Genomic DNA, 16832 nt, shown 5'->3' with positions numbered 1-16832 from the left:
CTGCTATTATGGCAATTGTGGTCCCGTGTGGCTCAGTTGGTAGAGCATGGTGTTTGCATGGTGTTTGCAACGCCAGGGTTGTGGGTTCGATTCACACAGGGGACCAGTACAGAAAATGTATGCATTCACAATGTCGCTCTGGATAAGAGGGTCTACTAAATTGTTTAAAGAAAATGTAAAATTACAAGGCTAATACAAGGTGACTCAGTAAATAGGAGAAATGTTGGTGGGGCAACAGTTGATTGAATGCACTGCATTTTCCCCAAGGGAACTTCAGGTGTGGCGTTTGTTATTCAGAAACACACAATGCGTGAGAGAGAATCCATGGCCTTAGCAATGGAGAGAAGTCATGCAGAAGAACAACTCCTGACTTGTTATAACTTTCTAGTTGTTAAGAGTGAGATTAACATGATTAAATTAGCAAAATATGTATAGGTAATCAAATTTTAGAATTCAAGATCAACACAGGAGGAAAAGATTGACAGAGAGTGTGTTAAAAGACCAATCTTAATCGTGTTAGCTAGCCAAATTCAAATTTGTCAACTAGCTTACCGTCAAGTTCCAACTGTTTACTGGTGGTAACCATAGCAACATGGCCACTGAGGCAGCACTAGCAGCAGAAGCAGAGACTAATAGATTTCTCCCCCTTTTTTTGAATTTCCAGCAGGAATTGTCATGGAAATATTCAGTCAATCATATTTCTCAAATACCTGAGCCTGTGAGTTCAAATATACTTTTATTACGACATAAGAAAAGCCGAGCTAGTTCATGAAAACAACTAACTTTCCAGTCTTGGCACATACTTCTTATACATTTTTCCTGCTTACATCACACCCATAGTAAACTCCTCTTAATTACTCATCCCCTCTGGCATTTAGCCACCGTTATCTTATTGCCTTGCACTAAGTTTAGTTTGGTTTCATATTAGGGCATGAAAACAGTAGAGCCACAGCAACAGTTCAAAAAGACAGACATGTTCTCGACTAAGACAGGTGAGTGCATGTAGGACCAGTCCTTGGCACTTTACAGAAATAACCAGACATGTCATCCTGCTACCTCCTCTGAAAGGGACAGCCATGTTCTGGAAAAGACCCAAGCGGTGTAACCATAGCAACAGTATATCAGACCATAACACAGTTACAGGAATAACAAGTCCTGTCCACACCACGACAGGTGCATGTCTAATGGTGTCTAATGACCCAGAGCACATATAGAGTGCACTAGTTTTGCTGACTATCCTGAAATGTATAATGGCCACACATGTTCTGGAAAATTCTCAATAGAATCAAATCAGAGAACGGAAGAATCAATTTTAGACACAGAATTCTGAGGGAGAACCCGGAAACTTTATTTCCCGGCTGCTCACACAACAGGACTGTTACAAACCTGTTATTTTACACAGACCACACTACTGCCTGGCATACAGCTGTAACCAGGCATTTCAGCTATGCGACAAAGAAAGGCATCTGCAAGAGAAGGCAAATCCACATTTTTGAGGACAGTGAGAAGGATCAGGAAAACAGGTTTCTGACGGTAAACGTACCAGAACGGCACTGTCATGGTCCAGGGCAGTGAGGCTGCACTCAGCTCTTTTGTGCAAGATAGCGGAAACAAAAAAAGACAAGGACAGCACCTCGACCTCTCCCCTCACCTCAGGCACCCCAACAGCAGGAGCCCAGGCCCACACCTACACCCACACAACAGGTCTATCCTCCCCCTGCCTGCCTACCACCACCAGAGCCAAGACCACACTACCATCAGCCTGCTGAGAGACAGGCTGGCTCTGTTAGATGTATGGGTTACTGAGCTACACCACCTCGAGCCCAGACACAGAGCTACTACAGGACCAGATCAACCAGTGCAGGACACAGCTGAAGAACTCTGTCCAGGAGCTGAGAGAGAGCCTTACCACAGCTCTTGAGGAGGTAAAGGCCACCATGAGGAGAGAGCTAGTGCAGGTAAAGGAGGAGATGGCAAAGGAGTTGTCTGTCATCAAGAGGGTGCTGCAGCACAGAGAGCAAACTGTAGAGACTCCTAGATAGAAGCTGTAGCCCCTCACCACTCCTAACAACCCCACTGACCCACCTTCACCCACAACCCCCCCATACCAACAACCCTTTACCCACACCCGCAGTCAACAAGGAGGCTCACATGGGGACACCTACTACAGAGAGAAGCTCTCTGCCCCCCCTTGACACACCCCCACACACCCCTCCTTGTACACAGGCCCTGTGTACCCCAGCCCCAGACCGTAAAACCCACTGATGTGGCCATCGTCATTGACTCAAATGGGAAATTCATCCAAGAGGATAAACTCTTCCCCCACCACAAGGTGTCCAAAATATGGTGTTCAAAAACACAGGATGCACTCCACATCCTGTCCCAGTCTGACTTTGGCACACCAGTCCACATTATTATTCACACCGGCAACCTGCGAGAGGAGCAGGAGAGAGTAGGCAGCTCTGGTCAACAGAGTAGCAGAGAGGCCCTTTGAGTGGCTCCCCAACTCCCACATCACCATCTCCACTCTGCTGCCCCGCAAAGACTTTCATCCCCATACCATTCAGAAAGTCAACGCTGACATCACCAGAGGGTGTGGCCTACTCCCGAACGTGCACGTTGCTCAACGCCCAACAATCACCCCAGAGCATCTGCATGACCACTCCCACCTGAGGAAGCAGACAGTAGGGATGTGTGCCAAGTCTCTAAAGGACGTAGCACTTGGTAGACAAACACCCCATGCCGCAGAGGACCACCCAGAGACCCCTACGAGACCACTGCACCACCAAGGATCCCCAGGCCCTCTCAACATCCCACCAGACCCAGCGCACCCCACAGGCCCCACCCACCACCAGAGCATCACCACATCCATCGGCTTAGGCAGACTGGACCGGGCCCAGCCTACTACCCCGCGTCAGACCACCACCTCTACCAGACCAGAGAGGAAGCCTCACGGCCCAGACCTGGCCCCCCTCCACTCCACAGGGCCCAACAGCAGGACCAGCGCAGCTACGCAGAGGTCGTCAGAGGACAGGAGAACCCTGTAGGATTAAGTGAGATTAAACAGCTCCTCCAATACATCTGCACTAAACTGCACTAAACACGCGCACACACGGACACACACACACATGCACCTATTGTACTAAAAGTTTACTTGTTCAATGATTAGGAATATATATATACAGTTGAAGTCGGAAGTTTACATACACTTAGGTTGGAGTTCTTAAAACTCGTTTTTCAACAACTTCTCACATTTCTTGTTAACAAACTATAGTTTTGGCAAGTCGGTTAGGACATCTACTTTGTGTATGACACAAGTAATTTTTCCAACAATTGTTTACAGACAGATTATTTCCCTTATAATTCACTGTATCACAATTCCAGTGAGTCAGAAGTTTACATACACTAAGTTGACTGTGCCTTTAAACAGCTTGGAAAATTCCAGAAAATGATGTCATGGCTTTAGAAGCTTCTGATAGGCTACTTGACATCATTTGAATCAATTGGAGGTGTACCTGTCTATGTATTTCAAGGCCGACCTTCAAACTCAGTGCCTCTTTGCTTGACATCATGGGAAAATCAAAAGAACTCAGCCAAGACCTCAGAAAAAGAATTGTAGACCTCCACAAGTCTGGTTCATCCTTGGGAGCAATTTCCAAACGCCTGAAGGTACCACGTTCATCTGTACAAACAATAGTATGCAAGTATAAACACCATGGGACCACGCAGCATTCTTACCGCTCAGGAAGGAGAAGCGTTCTGTCGTCTAGAAATTAACGTACTTTGGTGCGAAAAGTGCAAATCAATCCCAGAACAACAGCAAAGGACCTTGTAAAGATGCTGGAGGAAACAGGTACAAAAGTATCTATATCCACAGTAAAACGAGTCCTATATCGACATAACCTGAAAGGTCGCTCAGCAAGGAAGAATCCACCGCTCCAAAACCGCAATAAAAAAGCCAGACTATGGTTTGCAACTGGGGACATGGGGACGAAGATTGTACTTTTTGGAGAAATGTCCGCTGGTCTGATGAAACAAAAATAGAACTGTTTGGCCATAATGACCATCGTTATGTTAGGAGGAAAAGGGGGGAGGCTTGCAAGCCGAAGAACACCATCCCAACCGTGAAGTATGGGGGTGGCAGCATCATGTTGTAGGGGTGCTTTGCTGCAGGAGGGAGTGGTGCACTTCCCAAAATAGATGGCATCATGAGGATGGAAAATTATGTGGATATATTGAAGCATCATCTTTGAGACATACTTGAGACATACTTCCAAAGTTGTGGCAAAATGCTTAAGGTAAACAAAGTCAAGGTATTGGAGTGGCCATCACAAAGCCCTGATCTGTATCCCATAGAAAATTTGTGGGCAGAACTGAAAAAGCGTGTGCGAGCAAGGATGCCTACACACCTGACTAAGTTACACCAGCTCTGTCAGCAGGAATGGGCCAAAATTCACCCAACTTATTGTGGGAAGCGTGTGGAAGGCTACCCGAAATGTTTGACCCAAGTTGAACAATTTAAAGGAAATGCTACCAAATACCAGAACATCCAATCAATCAGAATAAAACAAATCACAACACAGTCAAAACAAAACTACATTGCTTACTGGGAAACACAAGCACAAGCACAAAGCAAAATGCAGTGCTACCTGGCCCTAAATCGACAGTACACCGTGGTTAACTATTTGACCTTGGTTACTGATCAAAACCTTAAAAAAAACCTTGTCAAAGTACAAGCTCAGTGAGCACAATCTTACCATTGAGAAGGGTAGACACAGGAAAACCTGGCTCCCTGTAGAGGAAAGGCTGTGCAACCACTGCACAACAGCAGAACCTGAGACAGATCTGCATTTCCTGACAAAATGTAAAAAATATAAAACAATTAGTGTGTCATTTCCCCAAAGTTGAAACCCTCATTCAAGGTTTCAAAGACCGCTCTGATGAGGATAGACTACCCATCCTGTTGGGGGAGGATGCAGAGAGCCGTGGGTTGGCAGCGCACTACATTACTGCCTGCCATAAGATGAGGGACAGACCAATCAACCTGCACATTTCCTCTACTGTATGCTTATTGTTATTGTTCAATGTATGGTTATTTTGACCCTTGGTTATTATTATTACCGTTGTCCTGTTAACAATTTGTATTATTATTTTAATATTGTAAATATCCAAAGTAAGCTTTGGCAATATGTACATTGTTACGTCATGCCAATAAAGCAAAGTGAATTGAGAGAAAGAGAGAGAATGACAGAGACAGAGAGAGAGAGAGAGAGAGAGAGAGAGAGAGAGAGAGAGAGAGAGAGAGAGAGAGAGAGAGAGAGAGAGAGAGAGAGAGAGAGAGCGAGAGAGAGAGTACCTTACCGAAGGAGAGCAGGACCTGTTTGTTGAGTTGTTGGCCAATAGCATACCCCATGGTCAAGCTGGTCGACCAAACCACACCTCTCATTATCATATTTCCCAGGATGCTCTGTTGCAGTTAGATTTCTTAAAAATTGTTTGTTTCCATATGTGTTTTTGCATGTACATTGATTGATTTATTAATCAATGAATTTATTTTATGCTACACAAAGATAACATACTTTTTTCTAAACTAATCCAATCTGTAAATTGGATTTATTGCACCGTTACTGAAATGGTTGTTCCCGATTAGCTGGTTTAGGTGTTCTCTGTTTTTCTTATTTCTAATCCTGACAGTCATTCTAAATGTAAATTGTGGGTGAATAAAAGTTTATGGTCCAAAACACAGTAAATGCTGGTCACCAGCAAACCACATCAAAGGCTGGCCACCAGAGAAAACACAACAAAGGCTGGTCACTAGACTATGCTGGTCTATGCTGTTTTTTTCAGCAGGTTATAGTACAGTATATCTGTTTATCAAAGTAAGGTGGATAACTCCTTGGTCCTGCTTTGTGACATTCCCCTCAGGTCTTGATGTGCGTGGTGTGTCCAAGCAGCACACTAATGAAGATCAGTAGTTTATATGAAAATCATTCCTGCATGTCTCGTCCTGGCCCTAAAGCTGATCTGGGTACTGATCATCTGAGTAGAGATGTGTTCATATCATTCCATAATTACAGTTCCTCTTGTTGTCCTGCTGCTGATGTACACATGTTTGTATTTGATTAAATTGATATGAGGTGACTGAAAGACAGGATGTGTCTCTTTTTCATGTGAATGCTTGTGCTTATGTTTCCATGTAGAGATTCAGCTGGTGGTGTTCAGTTCATCAGTTCTCCCCATTGATCAATATCTCTACTAAAACAAGTTTAGCGTCATCCTTAACCCGATCAGAGAAAATGTGAAAAGTTATTGAATAGAGATGAAGCAAGGTTTATTCAAACAACAATAACAATTAAAAAACATGATAAGGGTCAACCCTTAAGTGAAAAGCGCATTGAAAATGAGCAGTTCCATTCTAGCCTTACGTGTAGTATAGAACAACACATTTGACCTCGACAAGTTCAGCAAGCTCAATTATTTTACCCTACATCCAAGAACAAAACACAAATCTTAACGCTCCAATTTTAAGATGAATCTATAATAACTTTTAAATATGACGTAATATTATCAGAATGAGAAATCAATGGTTAGAAAGTGAGGAACTGACGTCTGTGAAGTCACAGCTGGTTTGGCCCCATTGTACAGCAGTCTTTCTGTTGCACTATTTCCTAGTAGTTTTACTGGGCTCTTCTGGTTAATGATGAGACTGGAGAAAGGGGTGGCTGCTGATCTGGACCACTGACCAATCTCTGGTGAATCCTTTAGACCTCTGAGCCAGGGCTTTTGCCAGCTGTACCTGTGTTGACTTTGGGCAGAGTTGTGTCTTTAGAGTTGCCAACTGCTCCTGTTTTGAGTTTGGGTGTGGCCATCTTGTCTTGCTTGAGTGTCATGCGCTCCTTATCAGGGATATTGTCAACCGCACCTGATTTGAGATTGAATCTGACCTGCTCCTTGAACACAATCGCCTTGCGTTGCTCACGGGCTTTCTTATAGTTAAAGTAGTGACCTAAGCCATTGCTGACACTCTCCATGACACCCTGTGCTATGGCTCTGAAGTTACGAGACTGCTCTTCCTTCTCCTCGCGCTTGGCCTCCTCCTTCTCTCTCAGGCTCTGTATCTCCTCCTTCATGGCTGCCTCTTTCTCTGTGAAACCCTTAGCCATCAGCTTTTCCTGCTCATGGAGCTTGCTATCTAGCGCTCTCTCCAACTCCTGTTGCTTCCCTTTCGCCTCCTGGACCATCTTAGCCTAGAATCACAGAGGGACAACATAACAAGCAAGCTGTATCTTCTCAAAGACTACTGTGTTTACCTCCCTCAATTACTACAATCTATCTGTGGTTATAGTTAAAAAATATCATTTTATGAGACATGGTATACTATAGGTTCCCAGTGTCCTTACATACCTCTAGCTGACAGATTCCCTCCTGATGACTCCTCTCCCTCTCCTGGATCAGTTTCTCTAACTGGTGCTGTTTCTCTGCCTCCATCTTCACTGCCTGTTCAGCCAGGGCTCTCTTCTCTTGCTCCTCTGTGTCAGAAAAGACAGTAGCCAATGGCTATTTCTCAAGTGCAAACTGATTGATTAATGGTCTGAAAACCATTTGAACACCAAAATGTGGCCCAGTATCTGAGATAAAAGTAAGATGAGCGTCCTTGATGTCTTTCATTTTTGCATTGTTGCTTTCCTTTGTTTTTCTCTTTTGTTAATTTTGTTGTTGGCTGGGGGGGGGGTTGGGGGTGACGTCCTGGATGGTAAAGAGGCAGCTGTCGGGAGAATGTGGGGGGGATCTTGGAGGGTTAGCGGTTGGGAGCTTGGGCCGATAGGTGGCTGGTTCGGGTCCCCATTTTGTCTTGGTGGAAGATCTGTCGACGTGCCCTTGGGCGGTGCTTGGACCCTGGTTGATATTGTGGGTCGTTGTGGATGGGAGCCTGTTAGATGACTGAATGTAATGTAAATGTTGAGCGGCTTCACTGCAGGTAGATTGTATGTTCAATAAAAAAATATATAATAACAAAAAGGAGGTGCGTCAGGCCACGAAGGCATAAATGGGTTTTTCCAGATGCGAGTCAGTAACAGACTACTACTACTTACATTAACACTAAAAGATTCAAAGTGGATTCAAAACAATTTATTTATAAACTGATATGCATTTTATATACAACTTCAAATGATAATTTCCAAATGAATCATATTTTGCTTCAATAGACAACGTTCTCAAAGAATATAAGACCAAAAAAGAAGACTGAACAAAAATAGAAACGCAACATGTAAAGTGTTGGTCCCATATTTCACGAAAATATCTCCGAAATTTTCCATATACAATAAAAAGCTTATTTCTCTACATTTTTTGCACAAATTTGATACATCCCTGTTAGTGAGCATTTCTCCTTTGCCAAGATAATCCATCCACCTGACAGGTGCGGCATATCAAGAAGCTGATTAAACAGCATGATCATTACAGAGATGCACCTTGTACTGGGGACAATAAAAGACCACTCAAATGAGCAGTTGTCACACAACACAATGCCACAGATGTCTGAAGTCGAGGGAGCATGCAATTGGCATGCTGATTGCAGGAATGTCCACCAGAGCTGTTGCCAGAGAATTGAATGTTCATTTCAGTATGTCTAACCGGCCTCAACACCGCAGACCACGTGTAACCACACCAGCCCAGGACCTCCACATCCACTGCAGTGGTCATTGAAGGTGGCAGTTTGGCCACCTTCAATGACCACTGGCATGCTGGAGAAGTGTGTTCTTCACGGATGAATAACAGTTTCAACTGTACAGGGCAGATGGCAGACAGCATGTAGGGCGTCGTGTTGGTGAGCGGTTTGCTGATTTCAACGTTGTGAACAGAGTGCCCCATGGTGGAGGTGGGGTTATGGTGTGGGCCAGCATAAGCAACGGACAACAAACACAATTGCATTTTCTCGATGGCAAGTTGAATGCACAGAGAAACTGTGACGAGATCCTGAGGCCCATTGTCGTACAATTAATCCGAGGCCATCACCTCATGTTTGAGCATGATAATGCACGGCCCAATGTCGCAAGGATCACAATTTTTGGAAGTTGAAAATGTCCCAATTCTGGGATGCTCTGGATCGACATTGTGTTCCAGTTCCTGCCAACATTCAGCAACTTCACACAGCTATTGAAGAGGACTGGGACAACATTCCACAATCAATGGACTGATCAACTCTATGCAAAGATGTGTTGTGCTGCATGAGGCAAATGGTGGTCACACCAAATACTGACTGGTTGTCTGGTCCACACCCTACCTTTTTTTTAAGGTATCTGTGACCAACAGATGCATATCTGTATTCCTAGTCATGTTAAATCCATAGATTAGGGCCTAATTAATTTATTTCAGTTGATTGATTTCTTTATATGTAATTCAGTAAAATCTTTGAAAATGTTGCGTTTATATTTTTGTTCAGTGTATATTACGATTAAAGATAAGTCTTAGTTATAGTCTAGAAATGTTTTTATTAAAGCCTCTAGATTTAAGCGCTATACTAATACAGTGATAATTTCACCAAAACCTGTAAATACATATACTGTATAAGAAAAATAATACATTACTCTTGCATATAAAGCTTATACTGATTCTAAGCATGGCTATCAACTTCACTTTTCGCTTTACATTGCAAGATAGAGCTAACAAATGTGTACATGCTCAAGTAATACACAATATTTCTACTTCATAAAAGCTCCCCTCATGAGCTTATATTGAAAGAAAGTGTTGGCAGCATCCAATCCAAGTCGAAGAACAGGCATGACTGTAGACTCAAGGAAACCACCTCCTTCCTTCTCAGGTTTGTTGCTCTCCTTGAACTCCTCTATCTCCTGTCTCATTAAGTCAGCCTTCTCCTTGTGGCCCTTCTCCAGCAGATCCTTCTGCTCCTGCATCTTGCACTCCAAGGCCCTGTGGAAGTCCCGTTCCTGTTGCTTCATCTCCTCCTTCATCTTCTCTTCCATCTGCTTCAACTTCTCGTCTTTGCTTCTGCGATCGTCCTCCATGGTGCGCTCCATCTCCAACCGCTTCTCTTCAGCAGCCTTCTTCTCCTGCTCCAACACAGCTGACCTCTCCTTCTCCTCTGCATGGTCCAAAGGAAGAGTTGAGGTAGGAAAACACTCTAGCTTCTGGACTACTCATGTTCTCTTTCATATGGAGGCAACAGACAGCCCCTGATCTTTCCATGTTCTGGAGTAGGCCATAACTTTTAGGTTAAACTTTAGCCCGCATACGTACTCTTTCAAACATCCCAGATCTATGTTGACTTCATGCAAGTGCAAGATTATCACATATTTATTGTGAGAAGTCACTCCAACCAGAAACCTGAATTCAAGCAGAAAATAACATCCCAATGCTATATTTTGGACTTACCGTGGATCTTTTTCTCATTTTCTGTCAATTTTTTGTCAGCTTGTAGGATGGAATTTTTCTCTAGACTCTTCTCCTTCAGGAACTGCTCAAGAATCTCCTCAGCCTGCAGAAAATACCCCAAAAGGCAACATGTTTTATCATTGGTTGATGGCTATCTGTTTCTGGTATGATGCTGCAGATGGAAGCTAATGTGAATCATAACAGTAACAGAGATTGATAGAAACAGCAATCCATCTACGGAATAGAAACTAAGTGGATCGGCCTGAAAGATGAGAACAGCTCGTGTTTAATATGGATTTTTTGATTAATGTTTCAGCCCTAGAAAGGATTCTTACACTAACTCCTTTATCAGGCTCGGCCCGGTATTGTGCCACCATGTTGTCATGGTGATTGCAGTAAAGCTCATATCCCCCAGGTGTAGCGTAGATCCCCTCCTTAATCTTCTGGGCCATCGGAGCAGACAGCTTCTCCAGAAGGGACGCACACTTCTTCTCTGAGGCATCCTCGTTCTGGATGAGAAGGTCAGCGTAGTGCTTCGCAATGGCCACCTGCAGGAGTCAAGACTGTTTTAGGGAAGAATTTGTAAAACATGGTCCTTGACAGAGTTAAGAACTAAAGCAGTGTTTGTACCAGGCACAGATCTGAAATGATGACCCTTACCGCCAACGCTTTCAAGAAATCCCCATTTTGGTCTTTGAAGGATCGTTTCATGAAAGCCTGCGTGGCCTGGTGGTCTGAGCGGAGGTGATGAGCTGAAATCTGACCCATGGCCACAGGGAATAAGGCCTTCACCTCCTCCATGCCCCTCTGGTACACCGCCAGGCCCTCATCCACAGCAGCCTGGTTCTCAATTTGAGCCATGGCCAGCACCGCATTCTCCAGACAGGGCACAGAGCCTTTGGCTATGGTCTCCACATAGGTGTTAACCAAGTGGCCGAGCACTGCAATCAGATAGAGGCGGGAAGAAAAATATAAGTGTATACATTTGGTGGTTCAATAACATAGGCTACATTTAAAAAAAAAAATGTATTACACCTTTATTTAACCAGGTAGGCTAGTTGAGAACAAGTTCTCATTTACAACTGCGACCTGGCCAAGATAAAGCAAAGCAGTGCGACACAAACAACAACTCAGAGTTACACATGGAATAAACAAGCGTACAGTCAATAACACAATAGAAAAAAAAGAAAGTCTATATACACAATGTGTGCAAATGGCATGAGGAGGTAAGGCAATAAATAGGCCATAGTAGCGAAGTAATTACAATTTAGCAAATTAACACTGGAGTGATAGATGTGCAGATGATGACGTGCAAGTAGAAATACTGGTATGCAAAAGAGCAGAAAAGTAAATAAAAACAATATGGGAATGAGGTAGGTACATTGGATGGGCTATTTACAGATGGGCTATGTACAGCTGCAGCGATCGGTTAGCTGCTCAGATTGCTGATGTTTAAAGCAAGTGAGGGAAATATAAGTCTCCAGCTTTAGCGGTTTTTGCAATTTGTTCCAGTCATTGGCAGCAGAGAACTGGAAGGAAAGGCGGCCAAAGCAGGTGTTGGCTTTGGGGATGACCAGTGAGATATACCTGCTGGAGTGCGTGCTACGAGTGGGTGTTGTTATCGTGACCAGTGAGCTGAGATAAGGCGGAGCTTTACCTAGCAAAGACTTATAGATGACCTGAAGCCAGTGGGTCTGGCAACGAATATGTAGCGAGGGCCAGCGGACGAGAGCATACAGGTCGCGGTGGTGGGTGGGTGGTATATCGGGCTTTGGTGACAAAACGGATGGCACTGTGATAGGCTGCATCCAGTTTGCTGAGTAGAGTGTTGGAGGCTATTTTTTAAATGACATCGCCGAAGTCGAGGATCGGTAGGATAGTCAGTTTTACGAGGGTATGTTTGGCGGCGTGAGTGAAGGAGGCTTGGTTGCGAAATAGGAAGACAATTCTAGATTTAATTTTGGAATGGAGATGTTTAATATGAGTGGAAGGAGAGTTTACAGTCTAGCCAGACACCTAGGTATTTTTAGTTCTCCACATATTCTAAGTCAGAACTGTCCAGAGTAGTGATGCTGGGCGAGCGGGTGCGGGCAGCGAACGGTTGAAAAGCATGCATTTAGTTTTACTAGCGTTTAAGAGCAGTTGGAGGCCATGGAAGGAGTGTTGTATGGCATTGAAGCTTGTTTGGAGTTTGTTAACACAATGTCCAAAGAAGGGCCAGATGTATACAGAATGGTGTCGTCTGCGTAGAGGTGGATCAGGGAATCACCCGCAGCAAGAGCGACATCGTTGATATATACAGAGAGAAGAGTCGGCCCGAGAATTGAACCCTGTTGTACCCCCATAGAGACTGCCCGAGTTTCGGATAACAGGCACTCCGATTTGACACACTGAACTCGGTCTGAGAAGTAGGCGAGGCAGTCATTTAAGAAACCAAGGCTGTTGAGTCTACCGATAAGAATACTGTGAGACAGAGTTGAAAGCCTTGGCCAGGTCAATGAATACGGCTGCACAGTACTGTCTTTTATCGATGGCGGTTATGATATCGTTTAGTACCTTGAGCGTGGCTGAGGTGCACCAGTGACCAGCTCGGAAACCGGACTGCACAGCGGAGAAGGTACGGTGAGATTCGAAATGGTCAGTGATCAGTTTATTAACTTGGCTTTCAAAGACTTTAGAAAGGCAGGGCAGGATGGATATAGGTCTGTAACAGTTTGGGTCTAGAGTGTCACCCCCTTTGAAGAGGGGAATGACCGCGGCAGCTTTCCAATCTTTAGGGATCTCGGAAAATACGAAAGAAAGGTTCAACAGACTGGTAATAAGGGTTGCAACAATGACGGCGGATAATTTTAGAAAGAGAGGGTCCAGATTGTCTAGCCCAGCTGATTTGTATGGGTCCAGGTTTTGCAGCTCTTTCAGAACATCTGCTGTCTGGATTTGGGTGAAGGAGAAGCTTGGGAGGCTTGGGCAAGTAGCTGCGGGGGGTGTGGAGCTATTGGCCGGGTTAGCCAGGAGGAAAGCATGGCCAGCCATAGAGAAATGCTTATTGAAACATTCAATACATCTGTGCAGAATGTGCTGATATTTGACTTACTTCTCCCGGTAACTTTGTGGCCCCCTTTGACAGTTTTTGTACGGCTCTCCTGGAAAATAAAGCAGCAGAAAGTATCTGCAACCTTTCGGAAGCTTCCACAGAGGTCAGCTTCGTCCATGGAATCCAGATGGGGCATGTTGGCAGGAGTTGTAGGGGTGGGGAATACAAAGCACTTGCGCGAGGGGAAGTAGTTCCGGATGCACTCTCGTGGGAGGTTGTACATCAGGTTCTTTTTACCCCCACCTGAATGATAGTCAGCATTCACCATTACAGTTGACATTAATCTATTTTTAGGGCCGGTTTCCCAGACACAGACTAGGCCTTGTCCTGGACACAAAAGTGTGTTCAATGGAGAATCTCGTCTGGAGGCCTAATCTGTGTCTGGGAGACTGGCTCTTAGTTCCAAATCCAAACACACAATCATTAACAGACAAGCATATACAGAGATATGCTTAAATTAAGGCAGAAGACTTTATGACCAATAAACAAACTGGATAAAATAATTGTGCCATTTGATTTATGAGTCTGTTTGATTATGAGTGTAATCCTACAATACATTTCCATAGGAATGATTTTATAACGTGTAATTTAGCAAGTGTCAGAGCAAATATCAATCATCTTGTTTCACAACCCTTATGCACTTTGTGAGATAGTGATTGTTCCAACTGAATAATTGTTCATGGGGAGTATAATCTAGTGACATTGTAATTTAGCAAGATTCAGAGCAAATATCAATCATCTTGTTTCACAACCCCTATGCTCTTTGTGAGATAGTGATTGTTCCAACTGAATAATTGTTCAACTGAATAATTGTTCATGGGGAGCACTATTCTAGAGACACTGTGCACAGTTGATCATTGGGGTGGTGGCTAGTGCTAATGTCACCTTTTCTGAGTTCCAGGGAATGCTCCAGATACTCATCTTCGGTGACGTTTCTACCGTCGATCTCGAGTAGTAGAGTGAAATCTCTGATGGCCCACACAAAATTCGGAAAGAACTGCACAAACTGGGTGTCCCCTTCTTCCTCGTCATCGTGAGAGGATGAAGCTGCACTGGAAGAATTCACCTTGATCCGCTCTGTCAGCTCACTCACATATCTATAGGGCCGGTTGAGGATTGACTGATAAAAGCTACCAAAGTTCAAAAAAATCACGTTTGTCTACATTGACATGTGACTGCTACAGTTGTGCAAGGACTTGCTATACAACAGAATACGAGCAGTTTCAGTTTATTTTTGAATGGACTGTGTCCACATGCACTGAGTAACCCCTAAGGGAATGGATCCAACAAAGTACAGTGTGTTGAACATTCTGCAAACACATAATTAACGCTGTCAGTAACACAATATATTGCTCCAGGTCTATAAGGACATGTTGCTCAGTGTCCAATAGATATACAAACATACAGCACTTTCACTTTCAATATAAGAGGGAGTTCTAAAAAATGGTCTGGTTGGGGGAAACATCCCCTACCCATGTGACCTGTACACCTGTTAAAGTCAACAGGAGAGGAAACAGGGGAGGTTTGCCATTGGGAAATTGATATTGGTTTAAAGGATACTGGAGGTTCTCCACGGCTTGATTGTCGATGGTCCCTCGACTGTTGTAGACCAGAGTACTGCTTAACAGAATGGCCAAGGAGAAGATCCAGGCATCATTCTTAGAATCTCCCTGAAACAAGTGTGACAACCGCAACATGCCTATTGGTGATCTGGCGAAATGTAATGAATAATGGTCTGGTGCTGTATTTTATTGTTTGGGCTAGGCCCCTTAATTCCAGTTAAGGGAAATCTTAACGCTACAGCATACAATGACATTCTAAACAATTCTGTGCTTCCAACTTTGTGGTAACAGTTTGGGGAAGGCCCAGTTTGCACATGACTTTGGAATGAGATGTTAGACGAGCAGGTGGCTACATACTTTTGGTCATGTAGTGTATGTGTGTTTAGATATTTGTTCACTGTGCTAGATTACTAATGTGGATTTTAAAGAGACTGAACTTTGACCTCTCACCTTCTCCACGTCCCCCAGCCCCTCTGTATCCAGCAGCACCAGGGTGTGGTCTCTTTTTTCAGGGTGAGGCACACACCACATCCAGATTCCCTTAGTCTTGGATTGGATGGTGGCTCCCAGGGCAAAACCTAAATCAATATTTCAAAGACCATTTTAAGAAAAACATTATGCAATACAATTTATTTCTAAACCAGTGTACTGATTAAAAAAAACATTTAATTGGGCTTTGACTATTGAGGTACAGCTGATGGTCAAAGCAGTCTGTACATTTTGATTTGTTTCTCAGATTCAGTCTCACCTTTTCTCTTTCCAGCCAGCTTGTTCATGAGGTAAGACTTGCCGGTGCGGTACAGCCCGACCACCGCCACCACTATGACTTTCTGGTTCAGTCCCATCAGGTACTTGATGGCACCAGGAACTACATGAAGCTCGCCATCGGCGTTTTCGACCAGGCACATTGGGGAATCCATGGTCAAGTGATTTCACAGGATGATCAGCCTACAGCTCCCACAAATAGTCAATCTATAATAAAACTATTAATTAAATATAGTTCAGGTGAATTATTTATAAAAGTTCATTATCGATTCCTTCTATAAATTAAGCTCACAATGTGAATATAGTCTAGGACTACTGAATAAGCTATGCAAATATATTATTAAAAAGATCTGCGTCATGAAACAGCTTAGCCCTATGCATACAACATTCAGTTGAAGTGAAGTGAAATTATTGTCCAATGTCAGCTTCAATTTCATTATATAATTCGTCTGCAAAAATGTAATGGTTTCCTGCTATGGTACAGCATTCGTCGGTCCTACTTACATAGGAGTCGTCTCCAAAAATCCTCTCCAAACCAACTGCGGTTAATCGCAGAGGAACAGTGTCCTGCTGGCTATATATTTGCTGCGAAACAGAAAGTGAAAGTTGCCTAGGCTATATATTTTTGTTCACTTATTGTCACCAGTCCAATAAGAGATTGAACTGACGCAAGCTACTTTTTAATTCATCAACAAAATCTTTCAAAATGTCAGAAGGAAATGCTATAGAAATATTCAATTGTGAATGGCGTTATTGAGCCAATTATCGAGCTATTGTTCAACTAGGAATAATGCCACTTTCACATGGTAGTCGGAACTAGAAACTGGAGAGAAAAACACGGAACTCTGAAATCTCCGACTTCCGTGCGTTCAATTAAACTGGGAAATCTGGAGGAAAAAAAACGAGCTCCAACTGAGATTTATTTCCATCTCGGAATTCCAAATCGGGAAATCGGGCCTCTCTCTCGAGCTCCCAATTTCCGACATGAAGATAACTGACGTCATGACATGATTTGACCT

General features: G+C 43.7%; 1 protein-coding gene across 3 annotated transcripts; it reads right to left on the bottom strand.

Moving 5' to 3' along the window:
- Positions 1–6309: 6309 nt before the first annotated feature.
- Positions 6310–16640, bottom strand: LOC115155690 (guanylate-binding protein 1). 3 transcript variants are annotated; one of them, XM_029702584.1, is made up of 11 exons: positions 16318–16640; positions 15797–15996; positions 15499–15626; positions 15047–15156; positions 14372–14583; positions 13487–13729; positions 11053–11333; positions 10728–10940; positions 10393–10495; positions 7405–7529; positions 6310–7247 (listed from the first exon to the last, which is right to left on the bottom strand). In XM_029702584.1, exons 2-11 carry the CDS (start codon positions 15966–15968, stop codon positions 6762–6764), a joined length of 2073 nt encoding a protein of 690 aa, XP_029558444.1. In that variant the 5' UTR covers positions 15969–15996; positions 16318–16640; the 3' UTR covers positions 6310–6761. The 3 variants fall into 3 exon arrangements, with proteins under 3 accessions (XP_029558444.1, XP_029558443.1, XP_029558445.1); XM_029702583.1 differs by having other exon boundaries at positions 15797–16020; positions 16318–16636; XM_029702585.1 differs by lacking the exons at positions 6310–7247; positions 7405–7529 and adding an exon at positions 9472–10102 and having other exon boundaries at positions 15797–16020; positions 16318–16639.
- Between the last annotated feature and the right edge of the window lie 192 nt (positions 16641–16832).

The sequence above is a fragment of the Salmo trutta genome, chromosome 20, assembly GCF_901001165.1.
Source record: "Salmo trutta chromosome 20, fSalTru1.1, whole genome shotgun sequence".
In the NCBI taxonomy this organism is placed as follows: domain Eukaryota; kingdom Metazoa; phylum Chordata; class Actinopteri; order Salmoniformes; family Salmonidae; genus Salmo; species Salmo trutta.
This window is presented reverse-complemented; position numbering and strand designations above follow the sequence as displayed.

Coding starts and splice junctions, on each gene's coding strand:
- LOC115155690 (XM_029702584.1), bottom strand. CDS start 15,968: ATGGATTCCCCAATGTGCCTGGTCGAAAACGCCGATGGCGAGCTTCAT. Junction 11,334..13,486: donor CCACAAAGTTACCGGGAGAA/GTAAGTCAAATA, acceptor ATCTGATTGCAG/TGCTCGGCCACTTGGTTAAC. Junction 7,248..7,404: donor AGGGAATCTGTCAGCTAGAG/GTATGTAAGGAC, acceptor CTGTGATTCTAG/GCTAAGATGGTCCAGGAGGC.